The sequence below is a fragment of the Thermobia domestica genome, chromosome 15, assembly GCF_964235325.1.
Source record: "Thermobia domestica chromosome 15, izTheDome1.hap1.1, whole genome shotgun sequence".
In the NCBI taxonomy this organism is placed as follows: Eukaryota; Metazoa; Arthropoda; class Insecta; order Zygentoma; family Lepismatidae; genus Thermobia; species Thermobia domestica.
Genome location: NC_137468.1, coordinates 61,179,013 through 61,202,064, shown reverse-complemented (window position 1 = coordinate 61,202,064; position 23,052 = coordinate 61,179,013). Strand labels below are relative to the sequence as shown.

Here is a 23,052-nt window from a genome sequence, read left to right as displayed (position 1 = left end):
TATATATATAGATAGATAGATAGATAGATAGATAGATAGATAGATAGATAGATGGTGATCAGAAAAATGGAAACACCTGAAAGAAATTGCAACTTACCAGATTAATATGGTGTCGGGCTACCTTTCGCCTTTAGAACAGCCTTGATGCGACGTGGGATGGAGGCATAGAGGTCGTGAATGGTATCAAATGGAATTTTACACCATTCCTCGTGCAGGGCATCGGCCAGTTCTGTGAGAGAGGATGGAGGTGGAAATCGTCGTCGGAGTCGTGTTTCCAAGACGGACCACAGATGTTCAATTATGTTGAGATCTGGGGATTGGGCGGGCCAGGGGAGGTGTTGAACTTCATCCCGATGTTCCTCAAACCACACTGCAACAACGCCAGCTGTGTGAATGGGTGCATTATCATATTGGAAGATGGCGTCATTGTCCGGGAACAACAACCGGACCATAGAATGCAAGTGGTCTCCTAAAATTGCGACATAATCATTGGCAGTGATTCGTCCGCTAAGTGTGACCACAGGACCCAATGAAAACCATGATATGGCGGCCAACAGCATCACCGAGCCGCCTCCATGTTTCACAGTTGGGCGGAGACACTGCAGATCATAAGCGTCTTTGGGCGTTCTCCACACATAAACACGGCCCGTGATTGGGAATAGGGTGAAGGATGACTCATCCGACCATATCACACGTTTCCAGTCCTCAAAGGTCCAAGTTGCATGGTCGTGGCACCATTTGCGGCGTGCGAAAGTGTTATGGTCCCTGATGAGCGGTTTGGCCCGTGCAACACGATCCCGTAAGTTCATGTCATGTAATTCGCGGCGGACTGTGATTGTCGAAACAGGGTGGGGGAGGTGCTGATTGAGTTCCTCCGTCACTTGCTCCGCAGTGGCACGACGGTTCTGCGTGACAATGTGCTTTAATACCCGGCGTGACCTGTCACTCATGATTTTCTTCCGCCCACTGTTCCGCTTCCCCGATGTGGTTTTCCCGTGTGTTGTGTAGGCCGTCATCACCTTCGACACTGTCCCACGCGACACGCCTAACACAGTAGCCACTGCCGTCACACTCACTCCACATAACCGCGCACCAACAATTTGCCCTCTTTGAAACTCTGAGAGGTCTCCCATTTTACACTACCTCCGTCTGCTGCAGCCACTGGACACTGCTGTTCCACTGCGCCTGACGTAGTATGAAGACCGACCTAACACACCACCATCAGCGGTCCGGCGCTGCGGGCGCCACGACACCACTGCCAACCCATACATCTGACGTGTTGCCAACTACAGGTGTTTCTATTTTTCTGATCACCATCTGTATAGTTTGGGGGAGAGGAGGAGGGATATATATATCCCTCCTCCTCTCCCCCAAACTTTCCAGCCCTGAATCTCATTTATGTTGAATTTGATCGAGATCGTTTCGGTGGTTCAATAGTTATTAGATTTTATTTATTTTTATACATATACCCTTCCCTCCCCCTCCCCGAAGTTCTATCGTCTAAATGATATGATAAAAACCACCTCAGGTGCGAATCTCATCTGTGTTGAAAATTTGGTTGAAATCGGTCGGATGATTCAAGAGTGATGAAGTCACAAAGACAGTCACTTTTATTTTTATTTTTTAAACATATATCTCCCCCTCCTCCTCTCCTACGTTGTTCCGTCAAAGTAAAATGACGAAATTGTCCCAGGTCCGAACCTCAGCTATGTTGAAAATTTGATTGAGATAGGTTGGGTGGTTCAAGAGTTACTAATTAACTAACTAACTCTATGGCCTATGGAACCCGGAGGTTCAATGCCGCGTTCACAAAAGCTCTCCACTGACTTCTATCCTTAGCCAATTGGATCCAGTTTCTACTTTGTGTTCCTATCTCTGCGAGATCCATCTTAATATTGGCCTCCCATCTGCGCCTAGGTCTTCCTAATGATCGTTTTCCGATTGGTCTTCCAGTCAAGACTGAAAGCGTTTCTACTTTCTTCCATTCTAGCTACATGACCCGCCCACGTAAGCCTCCTAGACTTGACGACCTTAACAATGTTGGGTAAACCGCATAAATTATGTAGGTCCTCGTTATGAAGTTTCCGCCATTCCCCATTCCCGTTCCTCTTGGGTCCGAATATTCGTCTAAGGATCTTGTTCTCAAATACTTTCAGTCTATGTTCTTCCCTCAGAGTAAGCGACCATGTTTCGCAACCATACAGAACAACAGGCATGATTATCGTTTTGTATATTTCAAGTTCCAAATTTCTCGACAGAATTCGCGACGACAAGAGATTTCCTGTCTATATATATGATAATTCCCTCTCCTCCCCCTTCCCTAAGTTCTACCGTCAAAGTGAATAGTTAAAAACACTTCCAGGCCAGAACTGCATCTACGTCAAAAGTTTGATCGAGATCGGTCGGGTGGTTCAAAAGATTAAGAGTCACAAACTTAATGACTTTCAATTTTATAATATAGATTATCTAATTTACTTACTGAACCTTCAAGTGGGTCGTAGAGTCTTTGAATAAGTTGGATGCATGTTGACTTTCCACATCCAGAACTACCAACTAACGCAACAGTTTGTCCCTTCTTTATTGAGCAAGTAAGTCCCTGAAGAATCTGAAACAAATATATTCAGCCTAATAAAGACATTGAGCGTGTATAGTAAATATAGTTTAACTAATATACAGTTGTATTATTAGGCATAATACTTCCAGACTTCCTGTACAATTAGAACATCTGCTTATAGAACAATATGAATCTTATTTAAGTTACAACATAAGCTATAGTATTAATACCAACATCCTATGATCTATTTATGAAATAAATTTATAATCCAGAGATGTCTTACAGAAAGTAAGTTTAAACTTGAGTAGAAAAAATACATTTAGAAATTCGGACTAAATTGAGATTAGATATTTTATTATTGGAATACTTAAAAGTAGAAGCCATTGAAATTCTATGCAGTATAAAGAACTTTTATACACATTACAAATCAACACAATTTTACAAGGACAATATCGAAGAACATAATCTCCAGAGATGATTTTCTATGGGCTTAGATCCTGGAACCTCTCGGAACTTATATATAAAACAAGGCATGGTAGAAAAGCTACTGTTTACATGTTCTGATGAATATTGTAAAATTCTCTCTGTTCTACAGGGTAGAGCAAAAAACGGTACACGGGAGATTGGACTTTTTCATCACCTTTTATTACAAAAGTTCCTCTTGAATACAAGTACCTAGGTATATTACAATAAGAAAACTTTCCTCTAATTATATAGGTATAGAAGTCAAAGGAACCCAATGATCAGGCGTTTTAGAGCTTTGTTGGTTAGGTTACTCTCAATGACCGGGTGTCTTAGAGAGGAAAAGGAGCCCAATGAGCAGGCGTCTTAGAGCTTGTAGGAAAGGTGTCTCCCAATTGATCAGACGTCGCTGAGAGAGGGGTAAGGTGTTCCCAATGACCACGCGCCTTAGGGCTTTGGTAGTGTGATCAACTGGGTGAGATTGATACTTCTTAAGGTATGGTCTCCTCTTTTATACCATAATGTTGCTGACTGCTAGCCCCTGAGTCACAAGTCGAATGTTGGTGATGATGAACGACGCCTCTTCGTTGCTGTCGTCTGTAGTTTGTTTGTTTACTGCAAGCACGTGTAATAGACACATGGTTAGACCATGGTGTAAAGACATGTGAAAACCTTACAATATGGTTATGATTCTGTCAAAGTAATATCTTTTGACATAAATTTTGTCCATAAACTGACTAAACCATGTATTCTTTTTCAATCCAAAGTCATATACCAAAACTTTCCCTGGCAATAAAATACACTCTGTCCTGACTAAGAGAAGCAAATTTAAGTCACTCAAAATATGTACCCCTGACTTCAATAAAATACTGAAGATGAGTATTTTCATGAAGACATTGCTGACCAAATAGCAAAATATAAGAGGTAAAACCCACATTTGACACTCAGAAAAGTTGAAAAAGTTTATGGTTTAAAAATCTTTTTTATTATAATTGGAAGCAATTTTCTATTATAATTAGCAGTATATACGAGTAAGTATACTTAATGTACTGAGTAATATAAGACAATAATAAGAGCTATCTCATGTAAGTTCAGACGTAGGTGATTATAGAATGAGAATTGGCATGACAAGAGGACTTATGGTTATTTCTACAAATATTGTTCTTGATGAAACCTGAGAAATAAATTTCAGATTCTTCTACCACCACCACCACCATCACCATCATCATCATCATCATCATCATCATCATCATCATCATAGATATTCTGCCATTATTGGCAAGTCACTTGCTGCAACTGAGAAGCTTCCATGCTCCACGGTCTTCCGCTAACCTCTTTGTCTTCACGTATGATTTCTGTGTTTTGATATCGTCCATTAATTGTAGTCTCCTTTGCCCCCTTCCTCTCTTTCCTGCGACCATACCCTCTAAAATGTCCCTCATCATACAGTTCGTTCTTAGCCAATGTTCCAACCAGTTTTTCTTCCTCTTTTTAATAATATCTAAAATTGTATTTTCTCCCCCACCATTTCTAACATCATCTCATTCGTCTTCCGTTCGACCCAACTAATTCTTTCAATTTTCCTCCATATATATGACAATTTAATGTAAAGACTTTCATGTAAGATTGTGCCAAATACATATATTGCAAAATGTTCTATTGTTTCAAAAAGCTACAAAATTCTGATATATATATATATATATATATATATATATATATATATATATATATATACACATCGTGTAGAATATTTTCAATTAGATAAACAATTAAGGGCATTTCATTACATTATTTGTGCTATTTTTTTTACTTTGTTTCCATATAAATATAAAATACACTAATTAGAAATGTAATATGAAGCTCTGAATAATCAAATGTTTTAATTGTTTATCTTCAGTAATTGTGTGTCCTCCCACGTTGCTATATATATAGTTATCTTACTCACCTTTGGCGATGGAGACTCGGGTTCGATTCCCGGTGGGAGATCACGAAGTTTAAATCTCACGTTAAGCACGTCTCAAATAGCCTAGCTTCTGACAGGAACCACTAAACCCCAAATCAACTAACAAATAGAATATATGGAGAAAAATGTAATCTATATCGAAATGCTTATGAAAATAAAAAGTTGAAAGAATTTAGAGATGGATAGGAATTCAGATAACATGAATATCAATATTTTATAAATGTAAGCAAAACTTATATGCAGAAGTTATATTTCAATTTTGACTACTGTTGTCTGCTTTATAACTATTTTAATCTTATTTCTTCGTAATATACCTAGGCAAATTACTTTAATAAAAAAGTAAACCATTAGTTCAGTATTATAAATGTTATCTTTATATACAGTGTCTCGACTATTTAAATTTTCATTTAAAGATACTGTAGTTGATACCGACAATAATAACATTTTAAGCAATTAAAATGACAAACTTTTATTCAACATGATTAAAGTTTCATACTGGTATTTTTCTCAAGAGTTATTTTTATACATACCTTTACATCTGGTCTGGAGGGATAATTAAAATGAACGTCATGAAATGTAATAGAACCATTCACAGTTGGAAGTTTATCACCCTCATTAGATAATGTATCTATTGGAGGGATTCGATCAATAACAGAAAAAATGGTTGCGGCTGCACCTCTAGCAGTGGAGAAAGCTTCCATGTAAGGTGAAGCTTGACCTATATTCATTGCTCCAGTAAGCACTCCGAAGAAAACCTGTAACAGCAATTAAAGTTTCTATTTTGTCAAAGTTATAAATGAATGGTACTACACATACTGTCTATCCATAATAATATACATGGACTGGAATAATACATCGAAAGTATACAAAACACAATTTTGGGTATTTCATTTCGTACATAAACAAGTAATTTAAACGTTATACAAATCATTCCTTATATACTGTATATACAAAGAAAGACTTTTCTTTTTTTCTTTCTCTAGCGTTTCCTGCCTAACGAGTGTTTCTTTGTGCATAGTCCCTGGTTAGATCCCAATGGTATTGTGCAGATACGGACGCAAGTCTGAGTGGTGTTTCAGATCTCACTTTAAATAGTAGGTCTTGTCTCACAAAGGCTTGATGCTAGAAACAGACTTATTAAGCTCCAATCAGTCAGCCTGTTAATTTCCTTTTCCCAGAAAGACTTGGAATACAAAAACCAGAATATTGGAGTTTATATTTCTTACATAAACATGCAATATTAACGTTATGTATTTTTTTAAAAAAAGATATTCATATCGGATAGTCTTTTGCTCACCAAATGGCGTTAGTTTCTCAAATCTTTGATATATGAGTCACAAGTTTAGCAGGTTTAGCATTAATTAACAGCTGACAATTGAAGCTAGTAGATATTGAAATTCTTATAATTAAACGTAAGATGGCGCCATGAAGCTAAATGAACTTTTCTCGAAATTGTGCTACATTTTACCATTTCATTTAAAAAAAAAAAAAAAAAAAAACATTGTGCCAGGTATGTGAAGAAATGTACACTGTTCATGGACAAGATATTATCAAAATCAACAGATAAAAGATGATTCAATTTTTTTCGTTTTGGAAATTTCGATTTCCAAGTTGATCTCGCAGTGAACAATCAATCATACAAAAAGTGGATGAATTCTGAGAAAAATCCACAAGACCGGCACGTAAGCAGTCATGGCACTAACAATGACCCAAACGTCCATCACCAAACAGTGTTAAACCATTAGAAGACAACTGGCTATAAAAAATACCTCGATATTTGGATGCCACATGATCTGACTCAAAAACATTTACTCGACGAATTTTCGTCAGTGAATCTCTACTGAAACGGTCTTGATCTTGATCTATTTCTGAAACGATCGATTGTGAATGACAAAAAGTGGATAACTAACGAAAATAATATGCGAAAAAGATTGTGGTCGAAGCGAAGAAAAGCTCACAAAGCCCATACTGATGGCCAGAAAGGTGATCTTGTGCATTCGATGGGATTTTACGAGCATCGTGTATCATGAGCTGCTGTCGCCGATCGGAACGATAGACTCGAATCTGTACTGTCGACAATTGAATCGATTTCTGTTAAAAGGACGTATGTGGAATAAAAATTTTTCCAGGAAATGACAAAAACTGTTTCCTTACGAGACAGTTTGATTTATGACAAAAATAAAAATGCCTTATATTTATAACACGTTTCAAGAAACACACGTCCTTTTATCACAAATTGTTACATCTAGCTCTGAAACACTTATTTCTTTAAAAAAGTTAAAATTGTGAGAAATGTTACATACGCTCTTTTAACAACAAGTGATTCAATTACCGTAAGTGCACCTAGTAACTCAAAAGAAACGGTCGGAATTGGTCAATAAAAGGTGTTATATACCACACTGACAATGCGTTTTAACGACTCTCCAGAAATTTAAAGAAGTTGGCTGGGAGTTTTAATGCATCCATCATATAACCCGGTTCTGGCACTGTCAGATTGTAATTTTTTTTTTTCAGTTTCTGAAGAACTCTCTGAATAGTGTTAAGTTAGTGTTTAAATTGTTTTTGAAAGTTTAAATTATTGTTTTATTGTCTACTACCTACTCAAATTTCAAAATATGATTAAAGAAAAATAACTTGTAAAAAGTATTAAAATGATGCATATATAGTCCCTTTATCACATTTCAAATACAGAAATTAAAAGAAAAGATAAATTATTAAAATGTATATTTATAAACCAATATATCATTATTGAATAATATCATACGTACAATTGCAAGCACTGCTGGTGTGTACTCTGGATTTGGGTCATCTCGCTGATCAAGTATCAAAGTAACTCCATACCAGAATGCTAACGCATAACTGGCATATGTTATAAACCACATTACTCCTCCTCCTATACCGGACATCAATCCTCGCTTTATCCCAGTTCTTTTGGCTTCTTTGAGATTGGTCTTGAACCTAAAAATATGAGGGTAAATAAGTAAAGCATTCTAAATTAGTTCTAGTAAGTTTTCTTGGACTATCAGCTAAGTAAAGATATTGACTTCCGACGTTTCGAATGTAGACATTGCATTCATCTTCAGGGTTCATCACACTTCCTGACTATGAATACAATATCTACATTCGAAACGTCGAACGTCAATATTTTCACTTGGCTGATAGCTCGAGAAAACTTACTAGAATCACGTTGATAGAAAAAATTAAATTCTTTATTCTACATTGATCTATTTTGTAATAGTTAATGGACAGTGGACATATGAATGGCAAGGAGAAACATAGTGGTAATCAACATTGATTTTATTGTTGGTTACCATTATACGCTGTATTCCCCATGTCTTTCATATAATCAAAAACAAGTTTTCAACGGAAAATTTTAGGGACATTCTACAAATAAAAACTGAAAATTTTAGTTTAAAGATATTAATTCCGTAAGGTGCATGATACCATTGAAAAAGGGCCTCTGAGAAATTTGATTACGTTGAATTCATAATCGAAGCTTCAAAGAAACTTGCACTTGTAGAGTTAAAAGTGCCAAATGGATACTTAAGAAGTAATATTTTGCAGCAGATGACATGTATTCTGTCTGTGTTTGTGTGTATGGGGAGAAGGGGTACAAACTAAAACTTAGGTAGTTATAGCAACAACTATGCTGTGAAACTATACGTTACTTCAGTTTTTACGAGAAGAAGTTTTTCTGTCGAATGCTTCTGAAAGGAAACTTGTTGAGCAATGTAAATGCCGAAAGCTGAGTCTAAAGAAGTCCCGATGATTTTCATGTGGCTTCTCTTTCACTCTGCTCTTTTGTCTCTGTCCTGAATTTATAAATGTTGGTTTTTGTAAAATTTTTGTTTTAATTTTTTATTTATTTATTTTTATTTTATTTATATTGTTTTATTGTTTTGTAAATTTGTCCAAATTTAGTTCAGACACAAGTAGCTATGTTTCAACAAACATTTCTTTCATTTTTGCTAACAAAAATATTGACCATGCTCCACCCTTTGATGTACATAAACAGTATAAATGAATTGAGTTGAGTTGGTTTTGAGGTTAACGTCCCTTTCAGCAGCGAGGCTATATGAGACAGGATGTACTGATTAACGTAGAATCAGAACCACATGTACTCCCGCCGAGAATCGAGCCTGGGTCTCTCACGCTAACCACTTAGTCACGAAGTAGCTCTAAACAGTATAAATGGTCTAAGGTGAATGTTCTTTGTCTATTTTTTTTTATTTCAGAGTATAATATTCTTACGCATGATAGTGAAAATAAGGAATTTTAAAGAAAAAGGTGGGGTATAAGGGAATGTTTTTCTGATTTTCCATTATAGTAATTTTTATAGTAATTGTAATTTGATGTAGATTTCAAAGATTTTACTGTAGTTTTTTTTTTATTTTTATTTATTTATTTATTTTACATTTTTGTGTTTATATCATTTGCATGAATGATTTGTCACTGACAGAGTTCAGAGGTAGGTGTAAGAATACTAATATGCAAGATTAATTTTTTACATAAAACAATATACTTCTGAATTTTGTTTTAAGCATAATTAATTTATTTCCTTTCTATATCATTTAGTAACAATTTCGGTGCTTATTAATTGAAATAAGTAATTTGAAGAAAATTGTCTATAAAATCCGATTATTAATTTAATAGACCGAATTACTTTCATATAATCGTTTATGTCTCCTCAATCATATCTTAGGTGTACACGTTTCCATGGAAACGGCTAAATGAATCCCGATATACAACAATTCAAGAGCCGGGAATTTGTGTTTGAGAGTAGGTATTGCATGAGGTACGTTTTCTTAATTCCGATTTAAAATATTTTAATTTTTTCAATTGTGCAGCCTTGAAGTGTTGTAAATATACTTTGATTAAGTAAGAATTGCTCTAAGTTAAGCTATGGATTGATTTATAGTTGAAAACTTTGAAATCAGTAAGTTTTCCAAATAAAATACAAGATTGCTAGTTTGTTCATAGCAAATCGGGGATATGTGAGTTTAATACTTTAATTGAAGTCCTGTTTAGAATAGCAGTTGCTTGCTGATCGAGAGGAATTTGTAAATAAAACAGTAAGCAGGATTATATTTTTCTGTTAGCAGAAAATTCTTCAGCTATGACGTGAAGTTAGATGTAGTACTTTGGAGTTCAAAGTGCAGTATGACATCTTATTTATCTTTAGAGAGGATGACGATCTAGATACAATCCTCGTAGAACTAAATAAAATATATTAAAATATTACATTTCTTACGGAATTAGAGAAAGATAAATTTCTTAAGCATAATTATAAGCAGAATTGATAATAAATTCCATACGAATGTACGAGATAGGAACCCGGATCGTTGTAATTTTTACATCAATAGAAAGTCAGTTCATTTACTCAGAGTTACGACAAATGAATGGATTTTTCGTCATAAAGCCTATAAAATTGTTTCGTCAGGTCTAATATTGAATGAATTTGCAGTATATGTATAAATTTACTATTACTTATACTCAGGGCCGTTCCTAGGCAATTTGCTGCCCCATGTAATGTCCCATTTGTCGCCCCATTTCTCCAGAAAGAACAAATCTTCAAAGCCACGATTTTAAGTATGCTACCCCGTCATAAATAACGAAGGGGAGGGAAAGTGTACTCACACTCACAAAGGCCTAAATACTACAAATACAACTTGTTGTGTCTCGTTTCTTTCTCTAAATAATCTATTATGTTAGTGAAACATAAAGCAAGCATACCTGCAGAGGAAAGATGGTAATTCTTTTTACAGAATTCAATATCGAGCTTCAGTCTCAATGTATCAGTTTGCAATTCCAGTGCAACTAGCTCTTTTATCTTTATCTCTTGATTTTTCTTCTACATCTGTTAAGATTTTTTTTTAAAAAAAAAGTCGTTTCCACTTTCAATGATAAGGAATTTGTTTGTTACCAAGACAAGACTAGTTTCAGACAAGACAAAACTATGATAACTAACTAAGTGGAACAGGTGTTTGCTACTGTTCGAGAATTGAGTTCTTGTATTTGGTAACAATTAAACAATTCATGATGGGATTTGTTTGACCATTTGCTTTAGCACTATCCATGTGATCTTAAACTAATGGGACTTAAACATGATTTATGAATGTAGTATTAAAATAGAAGGTCAGCTTAGTAAATCTAACTACCATCATCATGAAATCTGTTTCCAACAAGAAATATATATTTTAAATAATATAGTCATGAAAGATTTTGCTGCCCCGTGCAAATGCACGTGTTGCACATATTGTAGAGCCAGCCGTGCTTATACTAAATTTGAATATTCAATATTAAAATTTTATATAACAAAAAATAATTTTCACAAAGTAACAGACATTTAAATAAATTTCGGGAAGAAATCAGTAAAATCAAACAATTAAAAATTTTAGTTTATTCCAAAGAAAGAAAAAATAATCTTCATATAAATCAATGATATAAAAACAAAGATGGCGCAGATACTCACCATCGTTAAATAATTTTATTTTTTGTCGATAAGTATGCTGTGAAACATCTCACCAAAAGCTAACTGTTTTCAATAAAATGTGACGTATATTTAGTATACCAACCTTTCAGATTCTTTCTCCTGTCCTCCAAAGGCAACAACAGTTCTTATCGCACTTAAAACTTCCTCGGCAATTGACCCAGATTTGGCATAGGCTTCCAACTCTTGTTCAGTCAGAGAGGTTTGGACCTAAACAATAAAATCAAAATATATATATTTGAATTATTCTTAAACGTATTGTATTTCATTATAAATGTAGTAAAATGAAAATTTTGTTTGATAGCGTCAAGCTTGTGCCAACTGCGTATGATGAGTTCCATTTAATTATTATTTTTGTTCTTCGATGGTCTTTATTCTAACTTGTATGTGGAATCCAAAGAAAAAGTCAACAGAGAACTAACAATCATTTGAAAAAGAAGACGTGCGTTTCAGTTCATGATCCCTTCGTAAGGGCATAGTTTGTTTTATATTTATTATTCAGAAAAACGTAAAATTATTATATGAAATATTTCCTTAAGTTTGGAATCTCATTTTCAAAAAATGTTCTAAAATAATGCGTTATAATCACTACGTAAAAAGGTATGCAATTCATTCAATATCAGTTCATGTAATTAATTTATAGAAAAGGAAATGAATGTCTGGTTAATTATGTCATACATTAAGCTTTCAGTTTTTAACACAAGGAACTAAGCATATGACATAGTTTTGTATAAATTCCACAGCTTCCAACCACAAGATTTTTTCTTTTTCTTTTTTATCTGTACTTGAAATGTAAAGTATTTGAATAATTATACATAAACATGTTACTTCTGATGTAAACGCTCTAATTCTGAGCGACCCCTCCTTCGCCCCGTTCATTGATTAGTTATTTGGTTGTGGAATTTGGCGTCCCTTTTCAGAACCGAGGCTATATAAGACGTAGACCTATAGTTTAAGGTGGAATCCGAATCAACATGATTCGTTCAAATGTCAAGGGTTTTTCAATGGGAATCGAGCCGAATATCTCGTACAACAAAGATGCTTGCTTGCTTAGACAGCGGAGAGGGTTCCCGTTCATTAGTATAAAATGACTTCACTATTGTATCTTTGTCTAAGATAATAAACAAGCACATAATTCCAAACACATACCAGACTAAGTTAGCTACTGTTGGTTTCAGTGTAAGTGTTCAACTTATAATCTATAGATGAAAAGCTTACAGAAAAAAAGAATTAACGTCTCTCTCTATCTTAATGTATCTTGCTTATCTCTTGCTACAGTTATTACATTTATTTTTCATGCTCTTTATTTTTGTTTTTTGTTTATTCTACTATCATGTATGTGAGGTAATATTTTTTTCCCTAGATACGTTTTCTGTCATAAACCTTGCTTTCTCTCTTTAATTACTACATTATGTGAAGAATGCTATTCTTGAATGTTTGTAACTTCTTGTGTTTTACACAATTTCTTCATTAACTCCATTACGTGATTATTAGTCAGTTAGAATAAATTAGTCCCATCATGTACTGTGCATTCAGAATTCAAAATAAATAGTGCTTACATGAATAGAACATAAACAGGCTAAGGAGACGAAATATATTTAGCTTTAAAAGTCTGGAAGCTCGTTGACAGATGGTCGACGGAAAGCAAGAAAATTCCAGAGATAGACAGTAAAGTCACTCTCAACTACATATATTCTTATAAGATTTTGCAATATCAACTCCATATTTTGTTTTTAAGTTCATTAATTTACTATATAAGAAAGTATTCTATTTCTTACGTTAAAATGAGTGCATATTCTAATGAAATCATTTTGCTTATTTATCTAAAATAACTACTATAATATCACTTAAATTTTCAAACAAAGTTAAGTTTTGTTTGTGTATAAATTCAGTTGTACAAAAGTGACGTGAGATGTATGAACACAATACCTTCATACATAGAACTGATTTATGTGTAGGAAGCAAGGATCATTTAAGTAAGCAAAGAATCAATAATCAAAACCAGAATATCCGTTTATTTCAAAATATAGAAAAGAAAAAAAATATAAAGTAAAAATAGAAAATAGTGCTGTTATTCAATGAACTTTATTACTTACTAAATAATTGTATACATATATCTTTCTCATTACTATTTTATCAAATACTTTTATAGGGTAACATAAAGTAACATTACCTTAGAAACAATTGCAGTTGAGATTACGAGGACGGGAGTTGTACATAGTACAACCAATGTAAGTTTCCAACCATACACAAAAGCAATAATTATATTCGCAATGAATGAAGAACTGAGGTAGAGGAACATCCCTACTTTCTCTCCAATACCTTCTTGCAATTTATAAAGATCTCTGAAAAGTATAATTATTCCTTTTAAGTATTATGAGAAAATTAACTTTATGGATACCTCTCTTACTGTAAATATATTAACAAAAAGTGTAAGTTATGTAAAAAACAAAAATGTTTCTATATATAGGCACAAAGTGGATCTAGAAAATATATCTAGGTAGAAGTACGAGGGAATTTTTTGAAGTAAAGTTAGGTTTGGTAACAAGTACAGATATAAGTGAGATAATTTCAGGAACTGCTTCTAAGAAGTGAAAAATCAAATCGCATGTATTATTTGAATACAGGAACAGTATGTATAATGCGGTTTTGAGTGATGCGGGTTTCAATGTAACCCAATTTTAATTATTACATATATTTACGAATTGGCAATAGATTTGTCATTCAGTTAAAAAAAAAATTAAATATTATTTATCATATTTTTTATGATGAAAAAATTTCACATCAAGCGAGGATTCCTGTATATTCATTCGAATAATACATTTATTAGTATCAAATATTGTACGTATAATTGTAGACAAAATTTTTGGTTGCATAGTAACGGATCAGAAGAAACCTAGAGAACATACTCATACTACAAGGTCACGTAACGAAATCAAGAAGCACTGCAGAAAATATTAGCTGAAGTAGATGTTTGTGGAGAATAGATGGAAAGACATTCATCCAGCAGTACACAAACAATGGATAAAGATAACAATATACATAAAGAAACCAAAGATCGTAGTATATACAAATGTTAAATTAGCATTGAATTTAAAATTGTGTATATCATTTAGATATTTTTAAGGTGTTGGAAAAGTGACAAAATATTTGTTTTTATTATGATTAATTTTTGTGTAAGATGAATTTGATTTGCAAAGCAAACAAACAAAAAATGAAGTTTCATTTACCAACTAAGTTAGATTATATTTAAAATAAAGAAACCTTACTCTGTTACTCGGCTAGCAAAGTCTCCTGTTTGATGTGTATCATACCATCCAATATTCTGCCTCAGTACTGATTTAAAAAATAAATTCCTAATTCGCAAAATCTGGAAAGTGAAATAAAAAAGTAATGTTAAATATACAAAAATAAAACTAATACGTAACTGATATCAATATAACTAGAATGTATCAAAATTTTATCATATATCCTTATACCCATATCTCTATCTATAGTTAATATTAACGACATTTTTATACCTTGTTTTTGTGTTTCGATTTATTTCACCCTAGCGTAACTAATTTCACATAAATGGAAAATATGTTTCACATCTCACTCATCCTAATAATACTTCATCCTAATTTCATTTTGAAAAGTGTGTGTATAAATGTGAGAAGACCAAAATTCAATGTTTTTCTTTTTAATGGATAATGTATTTTAGATTGGTTGTTTAATTTGTTTTGGTGTCTATCGCTTCGTTTCAGCATCGAGATTATATGAGATATAGATCAACATTAATCTAGGCTAACCATATTTCTCTGAGACGAAAACAAGATATTGAGATGACAAAAATGGGATGGAAGTAATGTTAAGGTAATAAGAGAATGGTTTAATTGCATCAACATATTAAGTTTATTATTCTTCTTTAGCATTATAACACATATAAAAGTTTAGTTAGATGTAGAGGGAGATCTTAATTTATTTCGATTATACCATGAGGTTGAACCAAAGATCTTATGTCACAAAATCTTCAACTAGCAAACTCAACCACATTAATTAGAACAGACATCGGATATGAGCCGAACAAGTGATGTGAACATATAGTAATATATCTATATCTATATCTATATCTATCTATCTATCTATCTATCTATCTATCTATCTATCTATCTATCTATCTATCTATCTATCTATCTATCTATCTATCTATAGGGTGTCTCAAATGTTCCCTGACAAAGGATAATTCTGTTATTATCAGTTACAAGAAAATGTAAAAGGAAAAACCGTCTCCAAATATGATGTTTTCAATCTAAAGTGATAGATTTTTTTTTTTTTAAATCGGATCAGCCGGTTTGGATTGTACACTCTTTATGTGCCCAATGTTAAATGAAAATGCAACGTTGCCACTTACCTGGATCCACAACATACGTGAATGAAGTTACTGTCTTTTACCCTAACGTCTGATGGCCAGCCCCTATTTCAAACAATAACTTCGTTCACTTATGTTGTGGGTCAAGGTAAATGGCAACGTTGCATTTTCATTTAACATTGAGTGCATAAAGAGTGTACAGCCCAAACAGCTCGTCCGATTAAAAAAAATCTTTCACTTTATTTGGAGATGGTTTCCCCTCTTACATTTTGTTGTAACTCTGATAATAAAAGAGTTACCCTATGTCAGGGAACTTTTGAGACACCCTGCATATATATAATTTTTAACTGAGTGAATCACTACGTTATATAGTATCGAACAATAGACTTAACGGTTATATATTTATAACTTGTGTCTATGCTATTGACATACGATTATAGGTTATTACTTATGAATAATAATTTACCGTTGACCAACATTAAATCTTTCCAAGTGGAGTTAGTTTTTTCTTTTAAAAAATATGAAATTGATATTTTATTTTTCAAAACATGGTATTTCTTGTTAGTTGGTCAACATCAACATATTTTAACAAAGATGAAATCTAAGAAGGAAACGAAAGGACAAAATTGATGTTTTTCTTAAAACGACAGAACTATCAGGAAATAAGATGAAAACGGTATTGTCTTGATTAAAACGGTACATATAATGTGCGTACTGTGATCCTAAACATATGAACTTCCACCGGGAATCAAACCTGCGGCTCTCCGCACCGAAAGCTAACTATATGGACACGAGGAAGCTTCAATACGTTTTGAAGTATATGCTAGATACCAAACACAGCACATTATTCTGTTAAAATCGCGACGATTACCTATATTCTTGAATACTTTTGAAGAAGGTACACTAAAGTTGTTGAAACATCTATGAAGAAGCCTGTACAAATATTTACCTTGTTTGATTGTAGAAAGACGGTAAGGATCTAGACAGTTAGGGTGGAGCCTTCTTTTTTATTTGTGTACTTGAACTTGTGTTTCGGTTTCTGAACCGACAGAACAAAAAAATAAACGAATAACATTTAAGCCATCTTCGTTTCGCTTATCACATCGTTCTTTCCGCAAACAGAATCATAGAATTGTAAAGCTTGCTTTGAAGATCGAGGAAGTTAGATTAAAAATAAATGTGGATAATGTTCAAATTAGAAGAAAAATGTGACACAACTTTTTTTTAAATATATATATATATATATATATATATATATATATATATATATATATATATATATATAGAATTAAAGGAATTGCATATTTGTGTCTACTTGGCACAGACGATTTCTATGGATGGCAGCTTATGAAATAAAATAGGAGACGTTTTAAGCAAAGCTGGAATGCATTCGGATTGAACAACTTCATATTACTAGTTAAGTGCTGATGTATCTCAAGTGGAAAATCTTTGACTTGATACGAAGAGACAAAGTACCGTGGGAAACAATCCCAGTTTGTGTCACGCTCACGAAATGTAGAAAATCTTCTATCTAGTAAGGGATTGATAATGATTGATGACGATAAGTTCTGTCTAGTACAAGTATAGCATACCCCTCCACTTCCGGCAATGATAATATATTTTTGAATTCTTTATCATTTAAATTTGTATCAATAATGTGACTAAAATGAATGTATTGAAATCTTTAGTTTTACGTCCCAATTCAATTTTATATAAACTAAAGGAGATTCATGATTAATGAAAGTGAATTAGGAAAGATAGTTGATTTAAAAAAGAGGAAAGAAACACGAGAATCCCAGAAAAATCCATGAATACAATATTGCTGATCCCACGTTTTCTTGGTCTGGTATCGAAGAAGGATTCTGTACTACCGGAAGGAAATATTCTAGGACAGAGCCACTATAACGTCCGCTTTTTTCGTTACAGTAGCTTACCCTTTTAATTATTAGTGCCCTGAAAATATTGTTATCAGTCATTGTGCACTTTATTTTTATTGTGTTAAATTTGTGAATTTTATTTGTTTTAAGCTACTGTATTTGCCAAAGATGATCTTGTTCTATCGTTCATATACTATTTTGTATTTGTTTCTGAATATGTTGAAAAGCTATAAGTTATTAAAAATGTTTAAGATGAAAGATCCTACCCTGGTTTGGATCTAAGTAACTGATTCATATTTCTACTGGAAATGTATAAAATGTATATTTTGAAGTACTAAAACTGTGTAGTACCATTTCCAGCTTCTATCCTGACGTGGAGAAATCTCTGAGTCATCCTGAACATCTGAAACTTTAAACTTTTTTAAACTCCATGATCCTTAGATTTCCATTATATCTGCGAAGAATGGAAACATCTATACACATTGAAGCGATAAGCGATTGAGAGGGTAAGATGGGCAGTAATACATTATTATGCCTCTTATAATCGTGATTAGACATGCTCGGCGATTTAAAAAATGAAAAACTCTAAATTGTGAAATTAAATTAGTATCCTATAATATTTGATGTTACTAAATTTGCTTTATTTCATATTAAACGATTAGTTTTATTGTCTGCAATTTTGAATACGTATTGTTTACAAAATTAAAATAATAAACCTTAATAATAATAATAAAGTAATAAATTACCTGTCTTTCGGCAGCAAAGTTCAGAGAAGACATAAATACATAATCCAAGATCAGCATCATAGCACCAACGGCACTACATCCGATTCCGAAAAAGGATATTTCGCTCAGATACTCAGTGGAAGACATCGGTGGTCTAGGTGTACTGAAACAAAGAGTAATATCTGAATATTGTAGCAAGTACCGTTCATATTTTATATAGATATAGAAAAGAATAACAAGTATAGTAATTGTCCACCATCATTTTATTTTTATTTTTAAGCGTATTCTTGTACAAAAATTCTGGTCACTTACATCTCTTGTAAAAGTCATATCCTTGCGAAAATAAAAAGAAATGCTAATACATTGCTTAAAAATTAAAAACGCAATTGACCAAAGAAGATTCACACTTGTTTACGGAAAAGAACATAGGAATTTCCGAAAACAATTTAGTTGAGTTAGGAATTCTTTAAACAAGAATTTACAGTGACACGAGCAGCTAAAATATTATACTTCTGGTACTTCTGGCTATTAGTACCATGTACCAAAGTTTACACACAACTAATGCTTCAGCTCGAAAATCCACTGTAATATCAAAATCTCTCATTCACCTCCTTTTTTATATTCTTTCTTAAAGCAGTGTTGTATTAAGTTGGAAATATTATAAACAGGCTTATTGTTGGATTAGCAACGAAATTACGCTAGCTAAAATATTGATTGATTGTTGTGTGCGTGGAATTGAATAGCTAAGGAAAAGTGTTACGTAGAAAGAAACTGGGTTTCCTGTGTATCACTTGCTCTTGGTCGAAGAGAAAATTTTAAAAATATATTGTTTATCTCCTAATGAAGGGAATAATGAATATTTTTGTGAGTGCAGTAAATAAAGAAGAGCGGGGACTTTGATATCCTAGGGAAACCTTTCGAGAATGACATGTGAAGTTTCATACAATTACTTGAGAAACTCTTGTCAAGTTATTACAACATGAAATAAAACATGTTACTGAAAGTACTTTTTTTTTTTTTTTTTTTTTTTTTAGAGACATTTAAGTTTAGATGAGTATGGTGAGACATTGTAACTGTACCAAAATTCTGCTTAAAATATTTTTCGTATAAACGCAAATTCTGCGTTAGAGCATTATGTGACGTTCATCTGAATTCGTATACTTTGTGTGGTGTATGTTTTTCGTTGATTGTGCTGCCGCCTAGTGGTGCTAAGAGACAGGATAGAAGAAGAAGAAGAGGAAAATAATGAGAGACAACAGCTAGTTTTTCGTTGTAAGTATTGGTGTGTGTTGATGTTAATGACTCAGCAATATTTGTTGATCACGTCATGATCTTGTTCCCAGGTTATTTTAAGAGGAATATTAGTTACCATGTGATTTGGAAATCCGTCATTATCTACGAATATGTATAAACTATTAGTGAAAACGGTAATACTAATCTGAACATTCTGGCGATTCTTACGTAACTTGTTATTAAAGTAAATTGACCCCAAGTAATATTTTATAATGACGAGGTTGCGTGATCGAGATTAAGAAAAAAACAAAGGACTTGGCACGGGGTGCCCGAAGGCAATGGACATATAGTCAGCGACTAACACAAAATTTTGTCAAAATAAATCAATTCTTTATCAGAAACAAGAACATAATGCTATCACTACGTTCACTTGGAATGACTGTCTGTTAAATTCTCAATATCGGAAGAAAGGACGATTTTTGTGAGTGGATTCAACGGATATATAGTGTCTCAACTAAAAATGTGATCACACCAATCTACAAGCCATGGCGGACAGAAAATATTGAAGTGAGTAATTAAAAGTATACTTACGAATTCATTACGCAAATGGGGCGACAAATGTAAAGAAAGGTTTGTTTATCTCAGGTACGTTTGTTTATTTCCAATAAATGGCACAATAAGATGTAATTTTGTCAGTTTTTCTTTCACAGATTGCATGACGTAACGAGAACGTGATTGTTGGATAACTTGTGTTCAATTCATGAGAGTAGGCGATGCTCTCGTCTATTTTCGTAATACGCCTTAGGTCTTCACCCAGGTGATCCGTCCGAATCTGGACCGTAACGGTGAGGTGTGTCGCGTCTTCCTCGAAACATTCCACTAGTTAATACGAATCTTGGAACAGAAATGTAAAGGGAAACTTATTTTTTTTTAATGCTCACATACTAATATTTGACCTTGGAACTAAACACTAAAGGCACACAGAAGGAAACGTTGATAAATCATCCGAGATACAATTTTTTGCCTTTGAAAACGGTACATTGACATTTATAACATGCAATTCTTTCCATTTGTTTTCTTTTATGCGTATCTGTCTTACTTATGTACGTGTATGTATTCAACGTGTATATTCAATATATCAGACAAATTACAATATATTTCATATTTCTTTGATTTATAATATACTTAGAACTCATTGTAGGAAATGTATTCTTTTTAACATTATCCAAATTTTATATTTTCGATTGTGTTTTTAAATATATGCTTTATGTAGATTATTTCTCAAAACGACAAGCTTGATTGAAAGAAATGGGTTTCATCACTGTAATCAGTACCACTGATATTGATATTTTCTCAAAGTTGTCCCAGGAAAAGAAAGAAAAGTTAAAAATTTGTAACGTAAGCCTAATATAATTTAATTTTAACTCGTCAGTTTTGTGTGTTTCCATCCTGAAATTTAAATAACAACGTAATAATGGATTTATTTCGTTGTAAGCGGAGAACAGATTTTTAAAATATAAACATATATAATTTCATTGTTATTTTTAATATTAACTCTGAACATGGATCTACAATCTGGAAAAATCTGATTTTATTCTTTGTGCATAAACAATTGATGTTAGTAATATTATGTTGGGTCTTTTAATTTTCTATTATTGAGACAATTATGAATTAGAACGATTAAGAAATCCAAGACTTAATTTGCAAATATTATTTACTGAAGGATTCTAAACTAAAGCATTTCGTCTTATTTTTTATTGTAAATTATGCAGATATTTAAGCAGTGTGAAGGTTGGCTATTTTGTTAACTCATCGAAATAGTAATGCCTGCTGAAATTCTCTTTGCTAGATTTTTAAAGTTTGTTATTTATGTATAAACTTAAATGTTAATTAATTTATTTATTAATTTATAATCCATCATCTATAATAGTGATTAAGTTCCAATAAAAATAAACATTATAACTACCGGTATGCATTTAGTAATATTCAAACTTACAAACATTCAACGTATCACATATACATAGATTATCACATGTAATGTTAATCTATACATCTGATGTTAATACTAGTAGCTAAAAATGAAACATGTTGCTCTAACATTGAAAATGAGTAAACTAATTATGTCTTTTAATCTATAGCTACAGAATTCTATATTTTTATGTTATGCTACATTAAGCTATTGTAACACTGAGTACATTTTAAAATTGGGAGTATGTTTAGATGAAGGTGTCCAGAAGTACGTAAAAAAAAAAAAAAAAAAAAAAAAATAGAGGAATTTACAGGAGAAATGAATTGAAGTAACGGAATTGTAATTGATTTCTGTGTCATTTAAGAAAGGAATCGTACTACATGTTGTAGAAATGAGAAATGCAAAACAATGAAGGAACTATATGTACTTATATGAATACAAATATGTAAGTAGTTAGCCCTAACTTAACCTAACAAAACCAAACAAACTTAACCTAAAATGACCTAATATTAACAGAAATAAGCGAAATCTTATAAGTTTTTCGAAAATATGTCTGGGTCTCTTTAACTAACATAGGCCTAAAATTGAATTAGAGTTGCCTACGAGGTGAAACGAGGCAGAATTTTCAAGAAATACGAGACGATTTAGAACTCTTCCAATAGAAACAGATTCACAGAAGAGACATCATTTTTTTTTTACGACACATACCTTTCCGAGACAACGCACCCCAATTCTTACCTCGTAGGTAACCCTATGTGATATCCTGCCTAATGCAAAAGAAGGAATACCTTTTAATAACTTTTTTCCATTTACGTGAACTTCATAATCATACTTAAATATTATATACTGATGTGTATATATACTTACGTGGCATCTGAGTTCTCCATATTTTTCCCACGTTCATACTCTACAAAAACATTCGTGAGCTCGCCGTATAATATAATTAAAAGTGGCATGGACAGTCCCGAAACCGCAGCTGCTATTGTACCCACTATTATTAATAATTTGTCAAAACAGGTAGAGAATCTGAACTGAAAATTAAAAAAAGAAAAGAAAAAAAGTACACTCTTATTAATATGTGAATATAATTGTATAACACATGAAAGAACACAATGACGTTGACAACCCAGAGACGAAACTTCAATTTCAGAACTCCCACGAAAAAGTTTTTCTCACCCTGTATCGTGTGTTATACTGCTGTGAAAATACTATGTTCAAGATTTATTCACAAGTCAAATTACAGGATGATACAAATCACATAAAAAACTAGAAAAATGCATTTTGCTTATAAAAAATTACTGTAATAATATGATTTTAACCAATATGTCGCACTACATCTATAAGTACCTATGTATATATAAAGTATTATATAAAGAAGCTGACATGATGTGTTAAATGAACATGAAAATTTAAACTGAAAATAATTGG

The 23,052-nt window shown here is 32.8% G+C and overlaps 1 protein-coding gene across 1 annotated transcript in view; it reads right to left on the bottom strand.

Annotated features, from left to right (window-relative positions):
- The window catches only part of LOC145671044 (multidrug resistance protein homolog 49-like), an 82,855-nt gene extending 60,219 nt beyond the window's left edge, over positions 1 to 22,636 (bottom strand). Inside the window, exons 1-8 of the mRNA XM_081739724.1 lie at positions 22,492 to 22,636; positions 18,444 to 18,585; positions 14,739 to 14,839; positions 13,643 to 13,814; positions 11,555 to 11,679; positions 7,748 to 7,937; positions 5,510 to 5,734; positions 2,480 to 2,605 (exon numbers count right to left, since the gene is read on the bottom strand). Coding sequence (XP_081595850.1) covers positions 2,480 to 2,605; positions 5,510 to 5,734; positions 7,748 to 7,937; positions 11,555 to 11,679; positions 13,643 to 13,814; positions 14,739 to 14,839; positions 18,444 to 18,585; positions 22,492 to 22,580 — 1,170 coding nt within the window. The 5' untranslated portion in view covers positions 22,581 to 22,636. The remainder of the gene's footprint in view (positions 1 to 2,479; positions 2,606 to 5,509; positions 5,735 to 7,747; positions 7,938 to 11,554; positions 11,680 to 13,642; positions 13,815 to 14,738; positions 14,840 to 18,443; positions 18,586 to 22,491) is intronic.
- Positions 22,637 to 23,052: the final 416 nt, after the last annotated feature.